The sequence below is a fragment of the Indicator indicator genome, chromosome 11 (assembly GCF_027791375.1).
Source record: "Indicator indicator isolate 239-I01 chromosome 11, UM_Iind_1.1, whole genome shotgun sequence".
Taxonomy (NCBI): domain Eukaryota; kingdom Metazoa; phylum Chordata; class Aves; order Piciformes; family Indicatoridae; genus Indicator; species Indicator indicator.
The window spans coordinates 11,473,822-11,498,274 of record NC_072020.1 but is presented as its reverse complement, the minus strand read 5'-3'; the positions used below and the strand labels follow the sequence as shown (position 1 = coordinate 11,498,274).

General features: G+C 40.9%; 1 protein-coding gene across 1 annotated transcript in view; it reads left to right on the top strand.

The window, feature by feature from the left end:
• TPK1 (thiamin pyrophosphokinase 1) overlaps positions 1-24,453 on the top strand; it is a 284,463-nt gene that overhangs the window by 201,170 nt on the left and 58,840 nt on the right. The window contains exon 7 of the mRNA XM_054385135.1: positions 7,370-7,481. Within this exon, the coding sequence (XP_054241110.1) occupies positions 7,370-7,481 (112 nt within the window). The remainder of the gene's footprint in view (positions 1-7,369; positions 7,482-24,453) is intronic.

Below are 24,453 nucleotides of genomic sequence, written 5' to 3'. Positions count from 1 at the left end.
CAGATCTGAACTTCAGTGGAATTCACAAGGGTACCTGCTACAGCAGCCAGCAAAGATTCAGATGGTCAGTAGTTGATGAAAGGAAAAATTAATCAATTAATCTCTTTTCACTAAATAGGACATGATAAGGCTCCATCACAGGATGGACTGTGAAAAACCACATGAAAGAGAAAGCAGATTTGCTGTAATAGGGAAGAAGAAGCAAGATGCATAGAGAAAGCAACCCAGACAAGAAAAAAAAATATCAAATATTGTACAGCATATCTTAGTAACCACTGATAGGCATTAGGCTTGGTAACCATATTTTTTTCTTTTTCTTGTATAGCACAGAGCCTAAAGACTTGGAAAAAAAAAAAAAAGGAAAGAAAAAACCAACCCAAAAACCCCTCCTAGCACTATATACTGACACACAAATTCTATGCATTCCTACATAGCATAAAGATGCCTTCCAGCAATGCTTAGTAATTCAGTGCTACGAAGAAGAAACTGTTTCTTGCCACAAGTTGGGTGAACAATATCCTGCCTTTTAAATTTACTCCTATGCTTCTCTAGCACCAGGAAAGGAAGCAAATGTAGTCTGAGGAGAAGAGATCCTCTGGACTCTGATCCTGTTGAAATGCACACAAAGGAATGAGCAGTGACACTAAATATATTATGAGCTGGTGGACAATGAGAAAGATTGTGCTGTAATTTCGTCACTTAGGAATTAGAGAATATTGGTGCTCTTAGTAAATTCCTCTTTAGATTGACAGTTTTACTGCAGCATTGTATAATAATTATATAGGCAATATAAATTGAATTGAAGGAAATCTTCAGCAACTTGTCTATTTTTCACTTTCTCTGTAATCTGTTATACTCTCTGTTCTCATAAATGGATATAAAGAAAATGGTTCTGCTTTTTTTTTTTCCTTTTTTTTAAGATGTCACTAAAAATGCTGATTAAACCCATAATGATGGGCCTGCTGAGGATAGGGCATCAAATGCTTCAGCTCAAGGATAAAATGTCACAGTGGGCCAGGGTAAGGCTTGCTTGAATTTAGAGAGGGGCCAGTCAGTTCTTATTTTTCATAGTTTTATAAAATCATAGAATCATCTTGGTTGGAAAAGACCTTTGAGATCATTGACTCCAACCTTTATCTACCTACCAAGTCTGGTGCTAAACCATGTCCCTCAGCACCACCTCTGTGCCTCTTTTCAACACCTCCAGGGATGGGAATTCAACCACCTGCCTGGGGAGCCTGTTCTACTCTTTCAGTGAAGAAATTTCTCCTACCATCCACCTTGGTGCAACTTGAGGCAATTTCCTCTCATCCTATCACTTTTTACTCAGGAGAAGAGACCCAACACCCACCTTACTCCAGCCTCCTTTCAAGGAGTTGTAGAGGGCAGGAAGGTGTCCCCTCAGCCTCCTTTTCTCCAGCCAGAACCACCTCAGTTCCCTCAGCTGCTCCTCAAAGGCATGTTTTCTCCAGACCCTTCACTCGCTTCATTGCCCTTCTCTTGACCTTGCTGCATTCATGATGTATTTTGCATTGATTTATGGCAGACTGAAGAAAAAGTTGTGGAATTCCATTTGTGAGTGGGAAGTTTCAGCAGAACAAGTTTCTCTTTGGGCTAGTATTTTGAGTAGAACAAGAATTAGTATTTATGGCATCTGTCAATCTTTAAGATATGTCTGTGAAAAGAAACTGAACCACCCAAACTCCCTTTTAGAGTAGATTTTGTATTCCCAGGTATCCAGGTAGGTGTTTGATACTGTGTTTTCATCACTTTGTTTGTGTGCAGGTTAGTAGTGCCTACACTGCTGGCTGCTTTATCTGCTTGCAGTCTCCAGAGAAAAGTAGAGTTTTTTTGTTTGTTTTGTTTTGGTGGTGGTTTTTTTTTTGTAGTTGTTTTCTTTTTCTTTTTTGCACCTATGATTATTGTTTTCTTGTCAGTCACATCGGCTTGATTGCAGAAGGTAGAGACCTTTTTTACCTGCTTGTGCTGCAAGAGGTGATAGGCAAACAAGGGATGCACCTACTGTGCTCAGTAAAACCTGTCATAGATATTACATGAGAAGTGTACTCTCAGGAATTTTGTAGAAAAAGTGCATTTGTGAACGTGTGAAACTCTGGGATCAGTCACTCATGGATAATTTGTACGTTAGATATACAGAAGCAGCCAGGATATAGTAAATCTTTCTTGGTTTGGTGGCACTTACCTCCACAGAGATTTCTTTCTATACCCTTGCCATAAATTGGTTTGGAGCAGATGTGTTCATTAATTGGGTCTAATAATGATTGTAATTTATTCTGTCTTTACTGCCTGGGATTTTATTTGCTGTAGAGTTGTCATTTTATGAAGTGCTTCTCTTGAGGGGTTGGCATGGTGGGGCTCTGTCTTCCAAATCACAGGATGTTAGGGATTGGAAGAACCTCTGGAGATCATCAGGTACAACCCCCTGATATATACAATAACTGATAAACTGCAGCCTATCCATTTCAGTCTAGGTTTGGCAGGATTGGGCCCAGTGGTTCTGACTGTTGTTTTGAGGTACCATACATTTTCTGGATTTTCTGTATGAGTTTAAGCAGTCATTGATATGAGGTACAAGAACTTTTAGACTTCTCAGTGTTCACTGGAGCTGTGGATCCTTTTCAACAGCAACAAAAAGCTTGGTTGGCTCAGATAACACTTTTTGACTAGCACGCATGTAATAACAACTATGTGTATTTACTTGAAAAGACAATTGATGATATTTTAGGATTATAACAAAATAGCTGCTCTTAAATACATCCTTTTAGAAAAATTGGCTGTATTTATCATGCTCAGAATCTCAGCCTGGAAGCTTTTGTTATTGTTAAGTCACGCTCTTGCACAGCTAACTATTAGTAGAAATATTTCTGGAACTTTGTTTTTGCTTTATTGCCAATCATGATATTTGATTTTGAGCATAAATGTTCTCAGCTTGGTTTCATCCTTTTATTCTTTTCCTCCTCCTCTCTGTTGCAGTCTTCGATCATGTTGATTTCCACTCATTCCGTGAGTCTTTTGTCTGTATACCATTTTCTGCACCCAGATGTTTATGTACTGAAACAGATTGTGAGTTTTGCCTTTTCCCTGGGTAACACTGTGACATCTGTATTTAGGTTTTTTGCTGCTGCTGCTGTTGTTTTCAAGGGTGTGCTGCCATCTATGGAGCCACCATTGAAATGAAGCTGATAGAAAAAAATGGTTTAGCTGATAGAAAAACAAGATCTAGCTAGTGGAGGAGGTATCACAGCAGCTGGCCAGATCTCAAGAAATCCTGTTTCTCTGTAGCCCCAGGTCTCACAGCAGGCACAGGTGGAAGTGTATACCATTTGGAAAAGCAGTGAATTCTAGGAGTTAAGTTATTCAGTAGATTTATTTATACTGGTCAATCAGAGCAGCCTGAACATTACACTAAGATTGCTTTGTCCTCTAATCCTGTAACTCATTCCTTTTGTTTCTGTCACCTTTCACATATTCTAGTCCTTCAGCGGTTTCCGAGATCTATTTATCTTTTTCTTCATTTGCTTTTTAAAAGTTTTATTTAGACTCCTTATTCTTCCCCAGCATCTTAACTGGCTTTGTGCCTCTCCTTTTGTGCCCATTTTCAATCTACCAGCTTCCAGGCTTCCCTCCTTCAGATCCCTTCAGAATGCAGTGCTGAAGATCAGTCCCCATTCTCTCTCTCTTTCATAACGTTTTATCACTTGATGTCTATTTCAGAGTATACATTTATTGCAATACATTTATCCAAGCTGGCCTGGAAAGCACTTGAAGAAGTAATTTTCTCTCTACCTTTACGAAGTGCCTGTGGGGTTTCTATGCATGCATAGAAGCTATCAGTGTTTATCTTGATATTGTTCATATGCTTTTTAGCTCACAGTTTGTTGATTAAGATTTTTGGCATCTTAGAGCCTTGAGTAGAGTTAGATGTGAGTCCCTGGCAGTCAGACTTCTATTCGAGTTAGGAGATGCAATACAGAACTGTGTCTTCAAATCTTACCTCAGCAAAACCAGCACTGGAGCAGGTGTGTATTTAACCACTACTGATAAAATGCTGTCTTATAACACAAGACATTAGCATCAAAAGGAAAAGCTTAACCTATATGGATGAAGCATTCTTAAAAATACTTTCTGACATTTTCTTCTTATTGCTTGAGCTTAAAAATTGGTCTTATTTCCCAGCATCAGAGCCAAGATGAAGGGGAGGGGGTGTGGAAAATCAATGCTGAAGATTGATCAATGTTTTTCAAAACTGACTTAATAAGATAAAAATCAATGCACTGTATTATTTGTTGTTATTTTATCACCAGCATCATTCAAACATGGTAATATTTGATTCTTAAATTAAGTGTGAAAATATTTCAGTTACCTCCTACAGCGGTAGAAAAAAAAACTTTAAGAAGTAGGGATTTGTTTAGTCAAACTTTGGTTTTCTTTTTAATCCTAATTTGGGATTGAGATCTGAGCTCTGCAAAAACTGAAAACAGTTTCACATTTTCAGTGACAGTATATAATTGTTCCTTTAATCACAGAGGCTTAAATAGAACAAGTTATTACTTGGATTTGCAAATTACAAGCTCTGATCCTTCCTTCCTTTTGCAAAGTGCAGTACCTTCTTCCTTGGTTGCAAGAGCTGTACTCGAAAATTTGGATACAAGTTTGGCCACCTAAGTTCCCCACTGGCAGACTCAACATGCTTTGAATTTTGATCCTTATTGTATAAATTCATTGGCTACTTAGTCTCTTTTGGCAAAAATGAGAGAGTTGGTTTTGGCTTTTTGTTTGTTGGGTGTTTTTTCCCCAATCATTTCCCTTTTTTTTTTTTTTTTTTGTCCTTGCTGTCCCAAATAATTTCAAGGTGCCTTAATGATTTGTTTAAAGAAAAGTCTTTAAAACTGTAGTATTGGTGAACCAATCCCTAAGACATGATTTTGCCTTAGCATTTGAGAGGGTTTTTTTAAAACTCACCTGCGTTTTATTATATCAATTCCTGTTTACTTGCTGTTTTGGGTTTAGATCTTTGGGCTCCTAGTCTGAAATTTTTCTTAAATGATGGCTAGAAAATGTCCTTGTAGGGAAGAAAGTGAAGACTCACTTCATCACTGGGATATGTGAGCTGGGATTTTAGGGAAGTATCAGATGTTAGAAGACTCCTGATTAGCTCCTGGATATTGGTGAGCCTCTGGTAAAGGCATCTATTGTTTTGAAGATTTATTTCATGAACAGAATGACAGCTTTCTGCATAAATTCCTACTGAACTGAATCCCAATCTGTGAGCTGGACCAGAATGTCATAAAGTCAGGAAATGCAAACCTATTAGTAGATGGACACAGTTTTTGAGAATGCAGGACTTAATCAAGTTCTCTGTTGGGCCAGTTACTTTTGCCTTCTCTTTTTCATATTGCTTTACTAATTAATAAATGTACTGAGTTTGCTCCTCTTCTCAAGTAGCTCTGAGCAGCAATATTTGGGAAGATTCTTTCTTGAGATTCTTTACAGCAAGGGTGGTGAGACACTGGAACAGGTTGCCCTGAGAATCTGTGGATGCCCTCTTCCTGGATGTGTTCAAGGCCAGGTCAGATGAGGCCTTGAGCAGCCCGGTCTAGTGGGAGGTGTTCCTGCCCATGGCAGAGGGGTTGGACCTAGGTGATCTTGACAATCCCTTCCAACACAAACCAGTCTATGATTCTCCATACTTTCACTGGGCACAGACAGTCTCACCCTTTCATTCTCTCCTTTTTCATCAGCTTCATTATAGATCATATCTGCAGTCACATAAAAAGAGAGCTTGTGCTTGTACCTCTTGTCTCCCTTTCCCTCTTCCCTCTGCACTGCCAGAGAAGTTGCACAGCATATTGCATAGCTAAAAAGTTATCAAGCCTGAATTTGTTACACCTTGTATCTGGCAGGCAAGCACTCACAACCCCTATCAAAGTACATGACTCCTCACCACATGAAGCTGGACATCCTGAGAGGATAGATGATATTGGATTGGTTTTCTTACTGCTCTGCAAACAATCTAACAGCTTAAGCTGTGCAGTCTGATAGTCCCTAATTGACAGCTTTTCCAAGGTTCATTTGTTAACTGAGGGCATGACATGTATTGAAGTTGTTTCTCCATAATGCATTTGGCATTAACAGGAGAAGCTGTCGAATGCCTCAGACAACATCTCAGCACTAAGATATTTCACTTCCAGCTTTGACTTTGTAAACAGTGAGTTTATAGAATCATAGAATGGCTTAGGTTTGAAGGGACCTTAGAGGTCATCAACTCCAACATCTCCACCATGCAAGGGCTTCTGGAATGAGCATCTGAGAGGACAGGACATAAGGAAAAAAGGCTGAAATACTTTGTCATGAATTTTCTTTTGAGGAATGTATTTTTGTTGCTTGGCATGTTTACCTGAGTTTTAAGGTTAAGCTGTTCTTTTTTAGTTTGGTATAAAAATATTTTTCTTGCTTAAAGTACTCACTTGAGTACTCCTCAGGTCTCTGAGAGATTTGTTTTGGTAGCTTAATAAATAGAAATATTTATTTGTTTGAAAGAATAAATTACCTGTGTAGAAGAGACTAGAGGGTAATTTTTCCACTGATCTTGTCACTGTTTTGCATTTCCTGGTTTCTTTTGTAGCTAATTTTCATAAAAGTTTAAGTTTCTTAGAAATTGCGCCAGAACTCTATTGTTCAATTGTGCTTTTTTTTCCCAAGAATGAGCAGAGCCAGATTCTGCTTAGAAAAGTTAGGAACAAACTTTTTGAAAGCCCTTAGGTCTGGTGCCTAAGCATATGTCATTTTCAGTAAACATCAACAACCTGCCATATGAGGAAAGGCTGAGAGAGCTGGGTTTGTTCAGCCTTGAGAAGAGAAGGCTTAGGGGAGACCTTATTAACATGTGCCACTACATAAAGGGTGGTTACCAGGAGGATGGAGACTTCCTTTTTGCAAAGAATCCCATGGGAAAGACAGGGGATGAAGGGTACAATCCTGGGGAGATTCCCATTGGACTGCAGAAAAACATTTCACCATAACAACAATCAGATACTGGAATCATCTCCCAAGGGAAGCAGTGGATTCTCCTACACTGGGCAATTCTAAGGTTCATCTTGACAGGGTGTTGGGCCATCTCATTTCAACTACACTGTCACCTAGGAAGATTGGACCAGATGATTCTTGGGGGTTCCTTCCAACCTGGCATTCTGTGATTCTGTAGTTCTTGTAGGCAAATAGTCCTAAAGCCTTTGGGATACTTTCTGGACCAGCCTCAAGTACTTTCTGTTTTATTTGCAAGTTCTGTTGGCAAATGCCACTTGGATCCCTGGCAAGCACTGACTCCAGAGGCCCTTCTGTCTTGCAGGGCAAGCACAAACTGCATGTGGACACAGGACTGGAAGGCGACTGGTGTGGCCTCATCCCCATTGGGAACTCGTGCGAGAATGTGACCACCACAGGCCTCAAGTGGAACCTCAGTAAGTTGGACACCTCTGGGACGGTGGGTTTGACCTGACTCTGTACATTTACACCAGCTCCACCAGTACTGAGGGACCAGACATGTTTGAAGCTGGAATGCCACATTCAACCCTGCTAGGCCTTTTTTTTTTTTTTTTTTTTTTTTTTAGAAAAATGTTGTTGGTATTTTTAAAAAGAGAAATAGATTTTAAACCTGAGATATCACAGGCAGAAACATGTTTTCCATTTGGGAGTCCTTGTGCTGTTTAAATAGAACATTTGTTGAGGTCATGATACATTGCCACCTTGATGCATTGTCCTCCAGGGAGGGGAAGCTGTGAGAGCCTAAACTCCTGGTTATAAGCCATAGAGTTACAACAGACAAATAATGATGTGCTACAGATTATTAAAGCTTACTTCCTCTGAACTGCTTCCTGTATATTTTCTGTCAGCTCTGAATTAATAGATCTTGTTCTTATTTTCAAGTGGGAGAAGGTGCATTTGATCTAGAACAGGGACATTTGTCTGGACAGACAATTTTTCTTGAAAAACAATTGATGCAGAATTCAGTATGTATGCTTTTAGGCATGCTCACCTCAGTTATTTGCTAGCACTTGGCACAAACAAGTTTCATTTATTTTAGTCCTCATCTTCTGGGTGAAAGAATTTGGAGAAAAAAGTGGAAAATTGATTAGGGAAATTTTTTTCTTTTGTTTATACTTGCTCTTGTGTACATTCAGAACACGTTATAAACATAGACTTTCTACTCCCAAAGGGATACAGACTTTTTTTCTCTATTAAAATCTGATTTACAGCACAGGAATCAGATAATGCTTTATCTGATTTGGCTCACCTGGCTGCTTGCTGATAACGGCTCTCATGTCTAATAAATTAATAATGAAAAATCCAATAATGCCAGAACTACCCAGCATTCTTCATTAGGTTCTCAGTGGTGCTTTCATGGAAGGTGAATAAGAATGAAAGTACAAATCAGCTGCACTACTCATCAGAGAAGAGGCTGGAGGGTAATGGTAAGCTTTCCTAGGAAATGGCTCCTTTTCTAGGAAATTACTGTAGAAAAGAATCTTTCTAACTCATTTGCTCTTCATCCCTACAGCCTTTGTTGTGCTGTACGTCATATCTGAACTGAAAATCACAGAACTGCTTCAAATGGAAACGACCTCTACCATCCAGTCCAACTGCCAGCACAACACCACCATGGCCGTTAAACCATGTCCTGAAGTGCCATGTCCATGGTTCTTGAACACCTCCAGGGATGGTGACTCCACCACCTTCCTGGGTAGCCTGTTCCAATGACTGACCACTCTTTCAGTGAAGAAATTTTTTCTGATATTGCATCTAGACCTCCCCTGGCACAATTTAAGGCCCCTTCCCCTCATTCTATTGCCTGATACTAGAGAGAAGAGACCAACCCCCCCTTCACTCCAACCTCCTTCCTTTCAGGGAGCTGTAGAGATCAATAAGGTCTCCCCTCTGCCTCTTTTCCCCATACTAAAAAGTCCCATTTCCCTCAGCCACTCCTCACAAGCCTAGCAGGGTTGTCCAGACCCTTCACCAGCTTCATTGCGCTTCTCTGGACATGTTCCAGCATCTCAATGTCCTTCTTATAGTGAAGCCCCCAAAACTGAACCCAGTATTCGAGGTGTATGGCATATAGATGTGTATAAAATCCCTGTGTGTATGTGATTGTGATTTGTGCTTTCCAGATAGTTTTTGTGCAGATGTGCTTCTTTAGGTAGGAAGCTAAATGGCTGCAAACTGCTGCCATTCAGAACTGCACACTGTCATTTCACTTATGAAGGCAAAAGCAATAACAATGGGAGCAAACCTCTCTCTAAATGTAGCAACAGAGCATCAACTGACTGCTGATGTCCCAGGGAGCTAAACAGGATCCCAAATTATTTTGACGCTGTTTTCATTGTTAGTAAATTTGAAATATTTGCCCTGTTCACCACTTTACTTCATTGGGGTTTTGCTGATCACAGAATCATAGAATTTAAGGGCTGGAAGGGACCTCAAAAGATCATGCTGCCAGAGCAGGGTCTCACCTATACCAGACCACACAGGAATGCATCTAGGAGGGTTTTGAGTATCTCCAGAGAGGGAGACTCCACAACCCCCCTGGGCAGCCTGTTCCAGTGTTTCATCACCCTCACAGGGAAATTTTTTTTCCTCAATGCTGTTGCATTGTGAATGGAACAAAAATATTACAAAAGCAGTGGGGATTCATTTTGGGGGAACTCAGAGCCTAAAACACAAGAGAAAAATGTAACTCCTTAAAAAAAAAAACACACAATGTGAGAGAGTGAGGGAGTTCTGGGTAAGGCTCTAAATTAAGCTGGCTGGGTATCTGTGCTAGTGAAGCTGTTTGTATAAGCACTCTGTGACCTGTTTCATAACTGAAATAGTTCATATGGCAGGTTTTGCTGCCCCAGTTCATTCTGACTGAGGCAGACTAAGCAGCACTCCCAGGAGCAGCTCTTTTTTCAGTGAAAGAATAAAAAGCTTCACAGTGGGATTCTTCCCTCTGCTGCTTTCCTCTTTCCCTCCCTTCTCATGTTCTCCACTGATAGCCTCCCAGTCCATCAACCTAGATGTATCTTCAGAGCTTCAGTTATGTATTATTTCTTTTTACCATATCCATTACAACTGTAAGACCCCAGGTAGGGTGGGGTGACAGAAATGATGCTGCTGATCCTAAAGCTTCAGGTGGTTTTGACCTTTTGTGAGCTGTCTGCCTGCAGGAGTGCTGCTGTCTGCCTTCCAGGGTCATATCATTTATTATAAGGCAAGGCCTGCTGAAATACTCTTCCAATAAAGCAGATGTTCTGATGGTGGCAGCCTGGCATCCCACTGGTTTACTGCAAGTCAGCAAAAGCAACAATCAGGGCGTTGCTTAGGGTTGCATTAAATGATTTCAAACAAAAAAAAATCCATTTTGCATACATTAAAGGACTGAACTCAGTTGTGCTAAGCCCCTAAAGCTCTGCTTGCATTTTTAACTCAACAGCAGCTTGAAAACTGCAGACAAACTTGGTGAATGGTCTTGAAATAGGGATTTGAGGTCACACCTTCAGCCCATTTCCACATATTTCAGTGAATGCTTGGAATTAGTGGGAGGAAGACTTGATTCCAGCTGCTCTTCAGCAAGGTAGCAGGGTCCTGGCAATGTTTGAAAGGCTGCTTTAATGTGATAAACAGATATGGTCTTCCAGATCCCACTGTTAGGGCAACATTACTGCTGTATGACTCCACTTACCAAAAGATTCATGTGAGTACCTTAGCTCTGAAACAGCACAAACCACTTGCAGTGGTAAGTTTAGCTCCCCTGGATGGTTGTCTTTGATGGGATGTAAGGAGTGCGCAGATGAGCCTTCCATACAGCAGTGATAGGTAGTAATTGCCAGGAAAGGGTAGGATAAAAAAAATTCAGAGAGATATCTTCAGCACATAAAATTATAGAATGTATCAGGTTGGAATGACCTTCAAAGGTCATCTTGTCCAACCCCTCAGTGCAGTGAGCAGGAACATCCCCAGAGATCAGGTTGCTCAGGGCCCCATCAAGTTAGAGTTTGAATTTCTCCAGGAATGGTACCTCTTCCACCACCTGCCTGGGCAGCCTGTTCCAGTATTTCATTACCTCTTTGTGAAGAACTTCCTCCTAATGTCCAACCTCAATTTAACACCACTCTCATCTTCTGGCTACATGCCCTTGTAAACCATTCCTCCCCAGCATTCTTGTAGGTCCCCTTCAGATACTGGAAGCCTTCTCCCTGGGGCCTCTGTTCTCCAAGATGAACAACCCCAATTCTCTCAGCCTATCTCTGTAGGAGAGATGTTCCAACCCTCTAATCATCTTTGTGGCCCTCCTCTGGACCCATCTGTGCACAGAGCAGATGGCTCTCCACAATCCAAGTAATACCTTCCTGAAGTAAACAGGAAACACTTCTTTATGTCTAGCTACATTGCTGTGGCACATTGCAGCTATGGAAACTAATTTCATTATTCATGTAGAGGCGAGAGGGTTGTCAAGAGAGCAAAATGCTGTTCTTTCCATTGCATCTTCTCTGTTAATTCAGTCTCTGTCTGCAAATAGAAATGTAACCTGAAGGTATGAGGAAATAGGTGCTCTGCTTCAGCCCAGCTTTGGTACAGATAGTCCTCATTTCTCTGGTGGCAGTAGATGGGTGAGAATACTAAAGCTGCATTAAAGTCAGAAGTAACAGTTTGGTACTGAAGGATATGAGTTGTAAAGATGCAAGCACCTTTCTGGGGAAGAAAGATCTGCAGAGAGTCAGAATGACACCATTTAGACTGGTGGGGATCCAAAGTAATTCTGTGGATTTCAGTGCTGGCTCTGAATTTCCATCAGTGAGTATGGTTGCAGAATTTGTCCAAGAAAGAGACTTTTGAGTTTATACTAAAGACATTTAACCCTAAAGGCATTCTCATCAGTCAACCTGCCCATATGGATACTGGGAAATCAACTCATTTAGACAGTGGCAGAGGCAAAGTTGAAACATAATGGTGTACTTGAATGAAATCAGTGACAAATTGGCCAGAGTACAAAGGCTCGTTTGTCATATCCCTTGCAAATATACTTCAATTGTTTTCATATTTAAATGCCCAGAATCAGCCATAATAAATGTAAATGTCATGCTGCCAAGAGGTTTCCAAAAAGAAGAAAGCTCTCTGAGGCATGTGGTGAGTTATTGCCAGTTCCCAGCGTCTCTGTAGAACCGCAAAAGGGCAAGGACTGGGAGGAGGACAAATCAATCACATCTGGCTACAGTCTCCCAGAGTTAAAAAATGAGCTGCATTTGTGTGTGGTGACTCAGTTAATGAAGAAGGGTGCTGCTTAGGTTGTGGGGGGGTTGTTCAAGAGGCTAGGTGTTACCATGAAGAACTGAATCCTCCTTTCCAATTTCTTTGCAGATCTTTTAGTTCTGCTTTTTTTTTTTTAGTACCTACCAGTGCATGTGATTGATCTCTTCTCCCAAAAACCATGACACTGAGGGAAATTATTTCCTCTGTGGTGATCTATTCCTGTACCTTAATGGCAAAGAGTTCTGGCTATTCCCTCTGCAGCATCTCAATTCTTCATTCACTGTTCCTTTTGTCAACATTTTGCACGCTGCGGCTAAGGAGCCCTTGTGCTCTCCAGTTTTGGCCTCTAGGTGTTTGTGGAAAATAAGTACATTTTTTTTCCCCTGCTGCTATATGAAGTTGTGGAGAAGCAAAATTTTGGGGGATGTTGTCACTGGTTTTGTTGTTTGCTTCTAAAAACTTGTGCTTTGGCTGTGAGTTGTTTACAGTGTCCTGATGTGTAAATAATACAGTGGTAACAACTGACTGTAGTGAGCACACTCTGGATCTATTAATTTCAGACACACATACCAATTACAGACCTCTAAGCAAATCTGTTGCTTTCAGGTGAGTTGGAAAATACTTATTTTAGATAGATGAATGCATGTTTTGATGTAAAAGCAGCTGTGGCTTCTTTTGAACAGTGAATTCATATGAAGGGGTCAGGGAAACAACAGGGAGGGGAAGATAGGAAGAGTGAGTGGCAAATCTAGGATGTGAGATCACATTTGGGGTTAGAAATATGGTTTGGGATGAAGAATGGGCAGAGAGCATCAAGATGGGATTGTTTGGTCTGGAGAGGAGGAGGCTGAGAGGAGCCTCCATTGCTCTCTACTACTCCCTGAAAGGAGGTTGTAGTGACGGAGGTGTTGGTCTCTTCTCCCTAGTATCAGGTGCTAGAATGAGAGGAAATGGCCTGAAACTGTGCCAGGGGAGGTTTAGGTTGGAGATTCGGAAAAATTCCTTCACTGCAAGAGTAGTCACACATTGAAACAGGCTGTCCAGGGAAGTGGTGGAGTCACCATCCCTGGAGGTGTTCAAGAAATGTGTGGACATGGCACTTTGGGACATGGTTTAATGGCCATGGTGGTCTTAGGTTGATAGCTGGACTTGATGGTCTTCGAGGTATTTTCCAAGCCAAACAATTCTACGATTCTGTGGTTCTGTAAGATGTGCAAAGATACAAATGCTGAGATGGAGAATATGAAAACAGTAGTATAAAGCTTTGTGATGAATCAGGGCTCAAACTGTGTCAGCTGAGAGAATGCTATTTACTGAAAGAGTCTGGCCTGCTTGTTTAGCTCAGCTTGATAGTTTAAGGATGAAGGCTAAGGAACCTGAATTAAAGCTTTAATTTCATGGCTCTCAAATCCATGACTCTGCAGCCTTAGCATTTCTTAAGTCACCTTCCTTGTGTGTTATGTCTGAGTAGCTGTGGGTCTGTTTACTATTAACAGGCATGCAGCATTTCACGTTGTATCAGTACAAGCCTAGGTCAGTGTGTGTTAGCTGAGTTTCCTGTTACCTGCATTTAGAAGCTTTTCCCTTTATTTAATAAGAAGATGTTGATAAAACCAATGAAACCTTTCAAACAAGTGCAAATATTTTTAGTGAATTTAAGTGGGTGGTGATACATGTCAAAAGACAAATAATAAATCCAAATAAATGGGGGTGGAATGAATGTCAAGAGATCTTAGAATCCATATAGCTTTCCTATGGCTTCACTCCTGGAAAACATAATAAAAGGTTCCTCTTCTAGAAGCCTCCGGTGCTGGGGATTCCTTTCTAACAGCTTCTTCAGAAAGTCTGCTCCAATTAGAACTGGTTTTTAGTTTCTGTTTTCTGTATGAGATAAATACATTCTCCTGCTGCTAAGCATTAGAGCAAAGCATTTATGATCTAATTGCCAATAAGAAATCTCTGAATTGTACATTTAGGTTTTCCAAGCGTAGGGCATAACTATAATTTACACAGGCACCAGCAATACCACTGTATCACCACTGATTGGCATTCCACTTAATGATGCTGTTTATAAGACAATTTTCTAATCAGCTGCATGAACACTCATCAGGAGCTTGCTTCTTGATTTAAAGCAGAGGAGTTGGAGAGAAAGATAGGGTTTGTTTTGCTCATGAAAACAAACCAGGGAGAAAAAAGCGAGTTATGAAGAAAAATGTCAGGGTTTTTATCAAAAAAAAAAAAGAAAAAAGAAGGCAAGCCACAATTATAGAGAGCTGTGAGATCATGGCTCTGGTTTATGCATTTAAAAAGTCAATGGAGAATTAAAAGCTGTGTTGTGAATGAGTCAGTGTTGTTCAGGGTATTTCGTTAGTGTATTTTGAAATTGATTGATGATAGCATAAACACTGAGGCGTTACAGTTCCAATCATCATTTAGTAATACTTCTGTGATTTGAAGCTGTAGGTAGTCTGCTGGGTCTACTCTGAAGCATGGTCAGTTTCCCATTCACTTTGCATGTCAAACCTCAGTTTTCATAGAATCATAGAATCGTTTGGGTTGGAAAACCCCTTTAAGGTCAATCAGTCCAACCATCATCTAACTCTACCAAGGCTGCTGCTAAACCATGTCCCATAGCACCACATCTCTGCCTCTTTCAAACACCTCCAGGGATAGGGATTTAACCACTTCCCTTGGGAGCCTGTTCCAATCTTTGAGAACCCTTTCAGTGAGGGAGTTTCTCCTAATATGCAATTTAAACCTCCAACAGCACAACTTGAAGCTGTTTCCTCTTCTTCTATCACTTGTTGCTAGGAGAAGAGACCAATCCCCATTTTGCTATAACCTCCTTTCAGGTAATCGTCATCCCAATGAATTTAGCCAACCCTTTCTCCCACTCAAAACCTAATTAATTATTCCTTGCTTTCTTTCTATTTCATTCTTTTGTTCTTTAATGGGTAGAATAGCTTCAATTTAAAATATTTTATCTAAAACTCATGGAAGCTGGGTCAAGTTTGTCCAGCATGGAGATGATTTGTTACATGATTTAAGAGATTTTAACAAGATGAGCTTCAGTCGACCTCTGCAATTTATGAATAGCTTTGGTACACAGAAATAAAGTGCCTCTTCCAAGTTTATTCCCAAGTAATGATTCAAAACACCCCTTGCCATCCTGTGGTCTGTGTATCCAGTGGAGGTTGAAGGATTCATGTTTTATGGAAACATTAGAGCTTAATACTGAGCTTGGGGAATTGGTGGCAGAATTGCACATTGAATTTAATATTAGTATGCTAATCTGGAGGTGTCTCTGTCCCTCCTGCCACTCAATGAGGATAACTTATGCCCCTGATTCATCAGAAGCCTTGAACAACCCTGTATTTTCATACATGCATCTAGTTCTGTAGAATATAAAGGGGTTATTCAGAGGGTAAAGTTAGACATGTGCAAAAGGACTTACTACAAGTCCAACTCTGAAGTGGGAGATATAACCTTCAAAAATGCCTGAAACGGCTTTTCTGTATGTAAAATAAGGTGGTAGTGACTTTAATCTCAGTCTCCAGGGCTAACTGTCAGTGCTGGATCCTATTCAAATATCTCTTCTCACTCACCAATTCTATAAAGCTCCCTTCTCTAGCTCTGCACATTTGTTATATATTGCTGGTTGGCTGTAGTAATTTACATGGATTTCTCCTGATTTGACTGTTGAATGTCTGGGCAAAATATGAAGACATAGTAAGACAAATGGCTTTCAAATATTTCTCACATCTGGCTTCTTTACCTGTAGTTGAACAGATGTGGTTTCCTACTCATACAGCTGTCAGGTCCCTGCATCAAGTAAACTTTTCATGTGAGGATTCTGGATACCTACCAGAATTGTTAAACAATCAAAAATGTCACTAAAACAGCCCAAAGCATTAAAATATGGTACATGTCTGCATAGTTGTAAGAGAACAAACCACTCTGGTTAGAGTGAATCAACCACAGTGGGTTTGAATTCCTTTGTTTAGTTTGTGGTTTTGGTTTGGTTTGTGTTGGGGTTTTTTTAACAGTGACAGAATTTTGCCAGTTTTGTGGCTTTGTCAGCCATATGGAAAGCAAGATTTTCAGTCCCCATTAAAACTGTGCATGCAGCCAATGCAGGAAACTCTCTAGGGAACTGGGAAAATTTTCTGCATCATGTTATAGGCTGGAATGTGTGAAATACATCAACATAAATCTTGGTTGTACTAGAGTAATTAAGGGGTTTTTTTGTGTGTGTTTGTTTTTAAATATGAGGAATTGCCGTGTTTACCTTTTTAACATTCCAAAAGCCTGCAAACTGGGGTTTTTGGCAAGTACAAATCAACACATGCAGGCAGTAGTCTGAAAAACAGCTTTCTGTTGTGAGCTGATGTGGAGATTTATATTGCTCATTTGCAATCTACAGTAGGAAGGTTGGTTGGCTCTTCAGGGCTTGTGCCTGACACTTTTTCTTCCCTGCTGCCTTTTGTCACCCTGTGTGTTTACATTGGCACAGTTCTGGAATGAACCTGAACCATTTAAAACTTGTCTTGCATTTTTGGGAGCTTTCCTGCTGGTGAATAGTTTTACATCCCAAGTATCTCAAGTAAACATTGTTGTCAGTAAATCATTAGATTAGCTTGTGTTCTGTTTAATGCCTCCACAATTACTTTAGTACCCCAGCTGAAAGCACCTCAGGAGAGTTTTACTCATTGTGAAATTCATCTTTCATGCCATTCTCTACCTTCCTGAGATAATGATTCCCTAGATGCTTGTCAGTCTGGGGTTTGCACCTGTGTTTTCTGAATTTCTCTACCAATTTTGTGGTCTACCTCTCCTGATGCCATTTTCAACAACTCCTTCAGAAGTCACTATTAACAAAGACATTCTTTAAAAACCAAACAAACAAACTAACCAAAAATAAAAACCCCTCAACCCAAACAAGCAAACCCCACAAACAAACCAAAACCACAGAGAAACAACCCTCAAAAATGTAAAAATGTAACTGGCATCATGGCACAGCACTGCTTGCTGACTCAGTGGGTAGCACGCCAGGCTGGGGATCCAGCAGTAGGGCTGAAACACACATCATTAGCTCTCATAAATATACTGCCTCTCTTCTCCTACTCTGTCTCATTAACTCTTTGGGGCAGGAAATGTCTCCTATTCTGGGTCTGTATAGTGCACCAAAGGAGGCCAGTTTTCATCTGGGGTGCATTAAAAGTGTGGCCAGTAGGTTGAGAGAGGTTCTTTTCCCCCTCTACTCTGCCCTAATGAGGTCACATCTGGAGAACTGGGTCCAGTTTGGGGCTTCCCAGTTCAAGAGGGACAGGGATATATTAGAAAGTATCCAACAGAGGCTATGAGGATGATGAAGGGACTGGAACATCTGTCTGATGAGGAAAGACTGAGAGACCTGGGGCTGTTTAGCCTGGAGAAGCTGAGAGATCTTATGAATGTTTATAAATATATGAAGGGTTTCAAGAAGAAGGTGCTAGTGGTGTCCTGTAGTAGGATAATTGTGTCCTGTAGTAGGATAAGGGGCAATGGATACAAGCTGGAACACAGGAAGTTCCACGTTAACATGAGAAAAAACTACTTTAGTGTAAGGGTGCAGTGCCCTGGAGCAGGCTGCCCAGAGAGGTTGTGGAGTCTCCTTCTCTAGAGACTTTCAAGACTCATCTGGATGCATTCCTGTGTGACCTGCCCTAGGTGACCCTGCTTTGACAGGTGGATTGGACTTGATCTTCAAGTCCCTTCCAGCCCCTGCCATTCTATGATTTTGTGATTCTATGTCCTGCCTGGTAGTCACCTACCACAGGGATAAACATAGTTGGGAGATGACTTCTGGAGTTGTAGTTGAAAGTTACTAAGTAAATAAGTGCATGTTCTGTATGTGTTGGAGGCTGCATCAGGATTATTATCTTCAGAAGCTGTGCTGTGGAAAAAGAATATCATCGTTGAACATACAGTGCCATCTACAGAATAGGTTGTGCAGCCTGCATTTCATACATTGTATGGAAGGGGTTCGTTGGATTTTTGTTGTTTTCTTTCCTTTTTGTTAGAGCACAGTTGACATTCATGGCTAAAGAGTTTATTAGAAGTTTTAATGGATTCCTGCAGATTTTGCAGGATGATAATTGAGAGCTCAGGAACCCTGGGGTGCAATTCATGTTCTCGCAATTGCTGCTGCTGCTTGCCAAGTAGATTCTGCCACTCAGAGTACCCAAATGGGAGGTGGTCTGTGTGTTCACCCACCTCAGCTGTAATCTGCAATGTCTGCAGGCCAGCAGACCTTACTTTCTCTTAGAAGCCTGAATTTCTGGTGGTTGTTTTTATTTTTAATACAACAGTTTCTAGAAGTGCTGTGACTGCAGCTAACTGTCCTAGCCAGCGTCACCTTCTGTAGTAGTCTGATGGGCACACAGAGATGGGCATGTTGTGAACTCAGGTTCCAGAAGGACAAGGAACTGCCTGAGAGGGTACAGTAAAGGGCTATGAAGGTGATGAAGGGACTGGAACATCTGTCTGATGAGGAAAGGCTGAGGAACTTGGGGCTTTTTTCAGCCTAGAGAAGAGAAGTCTGAGGGGTGAATCTTGTCCATGCTTATCAATACTTAAAAGGTGGGTATCAAAAAGAATGGAGCCAGTGGTGCCCAGTGACAGGACAGGAGGTAACAGGCACAAACTTGAACAGAGGAAGTTCCATTTAAATATGAGGAGAAACTTCTTTACATTGAGGGTGCCAGAGCAGTGGAACAGACTGCCCAGAAAGGTGGTGGAGTCTCCTTCTCTGGACTCATTTAAAGTATACGTGGACACCATCCTGTGCAACCTGCTGTAGGTGAACCTGCTCTGGCAGGAGGGTTGTGCTAAATAATCTCCAGGGGTCCCTTCCAACCCCTAGGAGTCTGTGATTCTGTACAGTAAAGCACTGTCAATTGTCCTCAGTTTAAATGTGAGGGAAAAGGGGAGAATGTCCTCTCATGTTGTCACCTAAGCACATGCTGTAGGGAAAACTTGAGTAGAAGTTGTGTGCTTGCATGGCTCTTGGCTTCACAGGGAAAGTTGAATTTAATCCCCCAGATCTTTAGCATGCTCTTCAGGCAGACATAAATTTTGGTGTAGAAAGTAGATACTATAATAGCTTCTTAAAACACAGAAAGACTCCTTCCACTCTCAGCAATCCATTATTTATGTACTAGAGCAAATTAAGTGATTGTAGTCACTGCAGAACAAACTGTCCCCTTTTGTCTCGCTTCTGGATGTTGGAAGTTATCTTCAAGCTACAGCACAGGACCCACTGTTTGGCACCTTCAAATTAGCGGGGTTGAAAAAGGAAAGCAGGAAGGGAGGGCTGAAAATGAATGCTGACATCCAGGGCAGATAAGAAATAATTTTCTGGCAAGTGATCTTGCAGAGCAGAAGGAAGGTGGGGGGTAGGAAAAGAGAGAGGTCTTTGGTGTTTTTATAGTTAGATGTGAAATTCAATGTATTTAAGGTAGCAGCAGAGACAGACTAGGAGGCTGAGTGTTTGAGACAGCTGAAGTTGCATGTTAAATAGGGTTTATGAGTCTGCTCTGCCATTTCTCACCTGCACTGTCACAGTCAGTATGTGTGAGCAGGTAGGTGAGTGTGGGTGTATGTAAATAATAATTCCTCTTTATTTAATATACATTAAACCTTGAGAGGGACAGAAATATGAGTTAGCAGAGTGCTACAAAATGTGAAGGTAATTATGTAGTAGTTATCCTCAACATTTCCATCTTTAAAGTGGTTTTGAACTGCTTAAGTGCAGCAGTTACTGCAGACTGTGATTAGATAAATGGATGCAAATGGTAATTGTAACTGATGAATGATTGATGATGGCTTTATATGTTTATCATTATATACTGTTGTAAACACTTTCCTCCTCAGCAAGGAAAATCATCTTGCCTGCAGGCAAAATGATGATGTATTGAAAATGAATTCAAACTGCAATATTTTCAGGAGTAGAGAGGGCTAGTGTTGGAGGCTAGGATAACCCCAGGGCTGTTCCCTGAGTAACTGGTGAACTTTGATATCAACAGGCTGAACACCAGCTGATGTTCAGAGCCTGAATACAAGTGCAGCTGGGAGGGTGGGTTAATAGGAGAGAAAGCTTGAAAGTGTGGGTGGGGAAGCTGAGTGCTGCTGAATGATGGTTTTGGATGAGGAAGAACCACAGATCCACTGCTCCAGGGAAGAGGAGGTGCCATTTATTTCTTCATTCTTTATCACTTCTCACATCTCCTGCTTCTCAACTTAATGATGTGATGTCTCTGAGTTAAAGACAACTTTTGTGTGTTTCTCCTGCCCCGTAGATTAAGGTGAGACATTTACAGTGCAGTATTTGACAGCCACAGGAGTGAATGGTGTGCACCCCCACTCTAAGAGTCATTTGTGACAGAGCAAGTATGTTTGGATAATTGGAAGTTGATGGGGACAAAGATACAAATAAGGATGTCCCTAGAAAAGCAGGGTGGGATAAGAGGTGTATAATCTGAAGGATGCTATAATTCTATTTGATTTGTCACCTGCCATTTGCTAATTATTAATCACAGTAACCACACTTGGTAGCTAGATTCATTTAAAGAGATTTTTGTTGCAGCAGCTTGAGTTTAATATCAGCTCTTTGTGCATCATGCAGTGCAAAAAGTAACCTCTGGTAATTAAATTAGGGCTAAGTCTCCATTCTGTGTAAATTGTTCTGTTCACTGAGGGGAAAAAAGAAGCAGGATATTGCCAAAGAAAAGCTCCAGATCATTAGCAGCCTCTGCTCCCTCTTCTGTTCCCTTCACCTGCAGAGCTGAAATCTGTTAATTTTCTTATGGCGTTGTAGAACTGACAACAGACTTAGCAGCTTTTGTTGTGTGCCTGCCCTTGGGCTTGTGAAAGAGAAGTGAATCAGGTTCTGAATTTTTGACCTTTTAGGAGCAAAGAATTGGTAGTCCTGTTTGCTTACACATCAAATGCTGCCAGGCTGCTGTCTGTGTTAACCTTTGCGGAGCACCCTGATGCGATTGCTGCCCTTGCACCAGCAGCACAGATGCCAGAGGGAACTGAGAAGGGATAAAGTGGAGATGCCCTACAAAACAGCTCAGCTAAAGAAGCTTTTCTCCTGCACTGAAGAAAAGGTATTCTCTATGTGTTTAACTACTTAGCTGGGCTGTGAGTCATGCAATTTGCTTAGCCAAACTGAACTTCAAAACAGATGGTTTCTAAATTTGGGGTAAATAACCGTTTCAGTATTTTTTTTTTTTTTTTTACCCTGTGCAGTCTGCAGTTACGCTCTAGTACTGGAATCATTTGAAAATTAAACTGGAAAATCAAATTGGGATCTTTACCAACTGAATACTAATTTCAGGAACATAGAATTTTTAGTAAGTGTTAGGTAGTAGGTTTTCATCTATATATTTAGCCTAAGATTTGTTTATGCTGTGATTTAATGTTTCTTGCTGCTTACATGCATAAACACTACCAAATCAGTCAGAGTCACCAACATACTTAGCTCCCAGCTGCATTTGCTAATAAAAGGAAGAATGACAACTTCCCTCCTTTGCAGAGGAGGAAGTAGAGAAACACAAGCAAATAATTCATTGCACTTACATAGCACTTGCCATCAGCAATCTACATAAGGTACCTTACTAAAAGTGCATTACCTTGTCTCAAAAATGTTTTTGTGGTGAGAAACAGCTTCATTCCTGATCTCTTCACTGAGGAAACTGAATCACAGAGCATTTATCTTGTCTGAGATTGTAAGTGAAGCTAATCAAAAGGTATGATCCTAGTATCCTGGGCTTTGGGATTGGTTTTTATTCTGTTAGAAGTAAATAAGGGCAAAGGAATTCATGGTATGATATTTAGGTGGGATTTTTTTTAAGTTGTATTTGATATTATTGTACATAGTTACTATTTGCAAAGTGTTGTCTAATCCCAGTATGGTAAGGTTTGGAGGGGGACCCATGGAGATCATCTAGTCCAGCCCCACTGCTACAGCAAGGTCACCCACAGTAGATTAACAGAATCATAGAATAGTTTTGGTTAGCAAACACCTTTAAGTTCATCAAGTCCAACCATTCCCATAACTCTACCACATCTTGTGCTAAACCATGTCCCTTAGTACCACATCTCTGCCTCTTTGAAACACCTCTAGGGATAGGGATTCAACCACCTCCCTAGGAAACATGTTCCAGTGTTCCTTTCAGTCAAGAAGTTTCTTCTAATATCTACCCTAAACATCCTCTGGTGCCCATGATCATGTGCAGGAGGGTTTTGATTCTCTTCAGATAAGCAGACTTCACAACAGGGTGTCCTGTTCCAGTGTTCCAGCACCCTCATAGCAAAGCTTTTCCTTGTATTAATAAAACCATATTTAAAAATGCTGCCTTTTTCTTAGAACATATGGTCAGCTCTTGGTCATTTTGTATGTGCCCATCTCTGAACATAAAGGGGCTGTGTAGAATTGAAAATGGAGTTAAAATCTGTTTTCTAATAACTCAAGTTTGATGTTTGGGCTCCACTTAATCCCTTAACTGTTAGTCATCAGTGTGAGAGCACCTCTGTATACTTGTGGTAATTTCAGTTCTTGGGTGAGGAGTTATTTTGGGCTGAGAATTACTAGAGGGAGTTTTAGGGTTATGGCTCATTTGATTCGAGTCTTTGCTCCATCAAGCAAGTGTGCTCTGCAGTGCCTGGCTGGATTCCATTGAGCAAGACAGAGCTGGGCTCTGGAACTCATTGCCACAGGTCACTGTGTGGACCTCAAATAGACGTGGTTTAGGGGGGGAAAAAAACAAACAATAAAAAACCAAAAACGGACAAACTAAGGAAGAAGGATCCAATAAACACAGCAATACAGTCTCCGCTTCCAGAAATTCCTAAGCTACAGGTCTTTGAGGAATGGCGTGCTAAGGAAAACTACTCCTTATTGCCCTGTCTTTAAAGTTCTTTCTTAAACATCCATTCTGGACCATTGCCTGTGTTGGTGTCCTACTTCAAAGTAAATCCATGGCTGATTCTTGTGATCTTTTGACCCACAGAGTCTATAGCTCTTTCCTCATGAGAGAACAGTTTATTCTTCCTTTGGGGCTTCCCTTCCAAGCTTTTTGTCCTCTGCCCAGCTTAGGAACTCACCTTTTTAGTTTAATTTATCTTTTCTGAGACAGAGAACTAGAACTATACAACCTCTTCAGAAAGCCTTCCCTCATACTGCCTGTACTGTGGCAATAAATTGAAAACGTCTAACCTGCCACCTCTTTTTTAGACATCTCTGGGCTCTTTCTGCCAGTGTAGAATTGGGCTGCTGTAAAACACAGCTTTGGATTGCTCACTAAATTGTCAAACTCAGCTGGCAATTGAGTCTGTTTCAGCATTTTAATGAGCTTTGGCTGCAAAGGTTTCAGAGGAGGATTTTTGTTCCTTTTACTTGAAGACTGCTTCCTAGATGGGGTTTCTAAAGGTGGCACTGCATATGTGTGGGTATCAATAGAAGTGGATTCATGGGCCCATAAGATGGAGTTTCAAGCTCAGAAAGTGTTTGTTTGCCTTCTTACTTTCTCCTCAGTTTTCAGAATTTGCACGGAAAACTTTTTGGGTTTGGTTGGTTGTTTTTGTTTGGGTTTTGTTGGTTTGTTTGTTTTTGACAGAAAACTGCTATGAATGTAGGTTCCCTTCCAGAGGGTGAAGTAAATATACATGGTGTAATAGGGTTTCTAGCTACAAGAGGGGCTAAAATCTTGAGCTGTGAGAGTAGAGGTGTAAGTAACTCAAAGCTGTAGCCATATTTTACCTTAGGAAGTTGATCTTTCATTAAATACGCTTGTTAATCTGTGATTGACCACAAGTACATTCAGAGCAGCTCACCTGGCAGGTGAAAACTCTACCTTCCTTTAGCCCTTCTTTGAGAAATAATCACACAGACTTGGAGCTCTCTGCAAAATCATCCCATTTGTATCTCTTCTGGATTTGAGTTCTCTTCAAATCCACCACACAGGTTCACAGATTGCACTGGGTTGGAAGGGACCCTCAAAGGTCATCTCATCCAACCACTCTGCAGTCAGCAGGAACTCTTCCAACTATATCAGGCTGCCCAAGGCCACATCACCTGATCTTGATTGTCACCAGGGA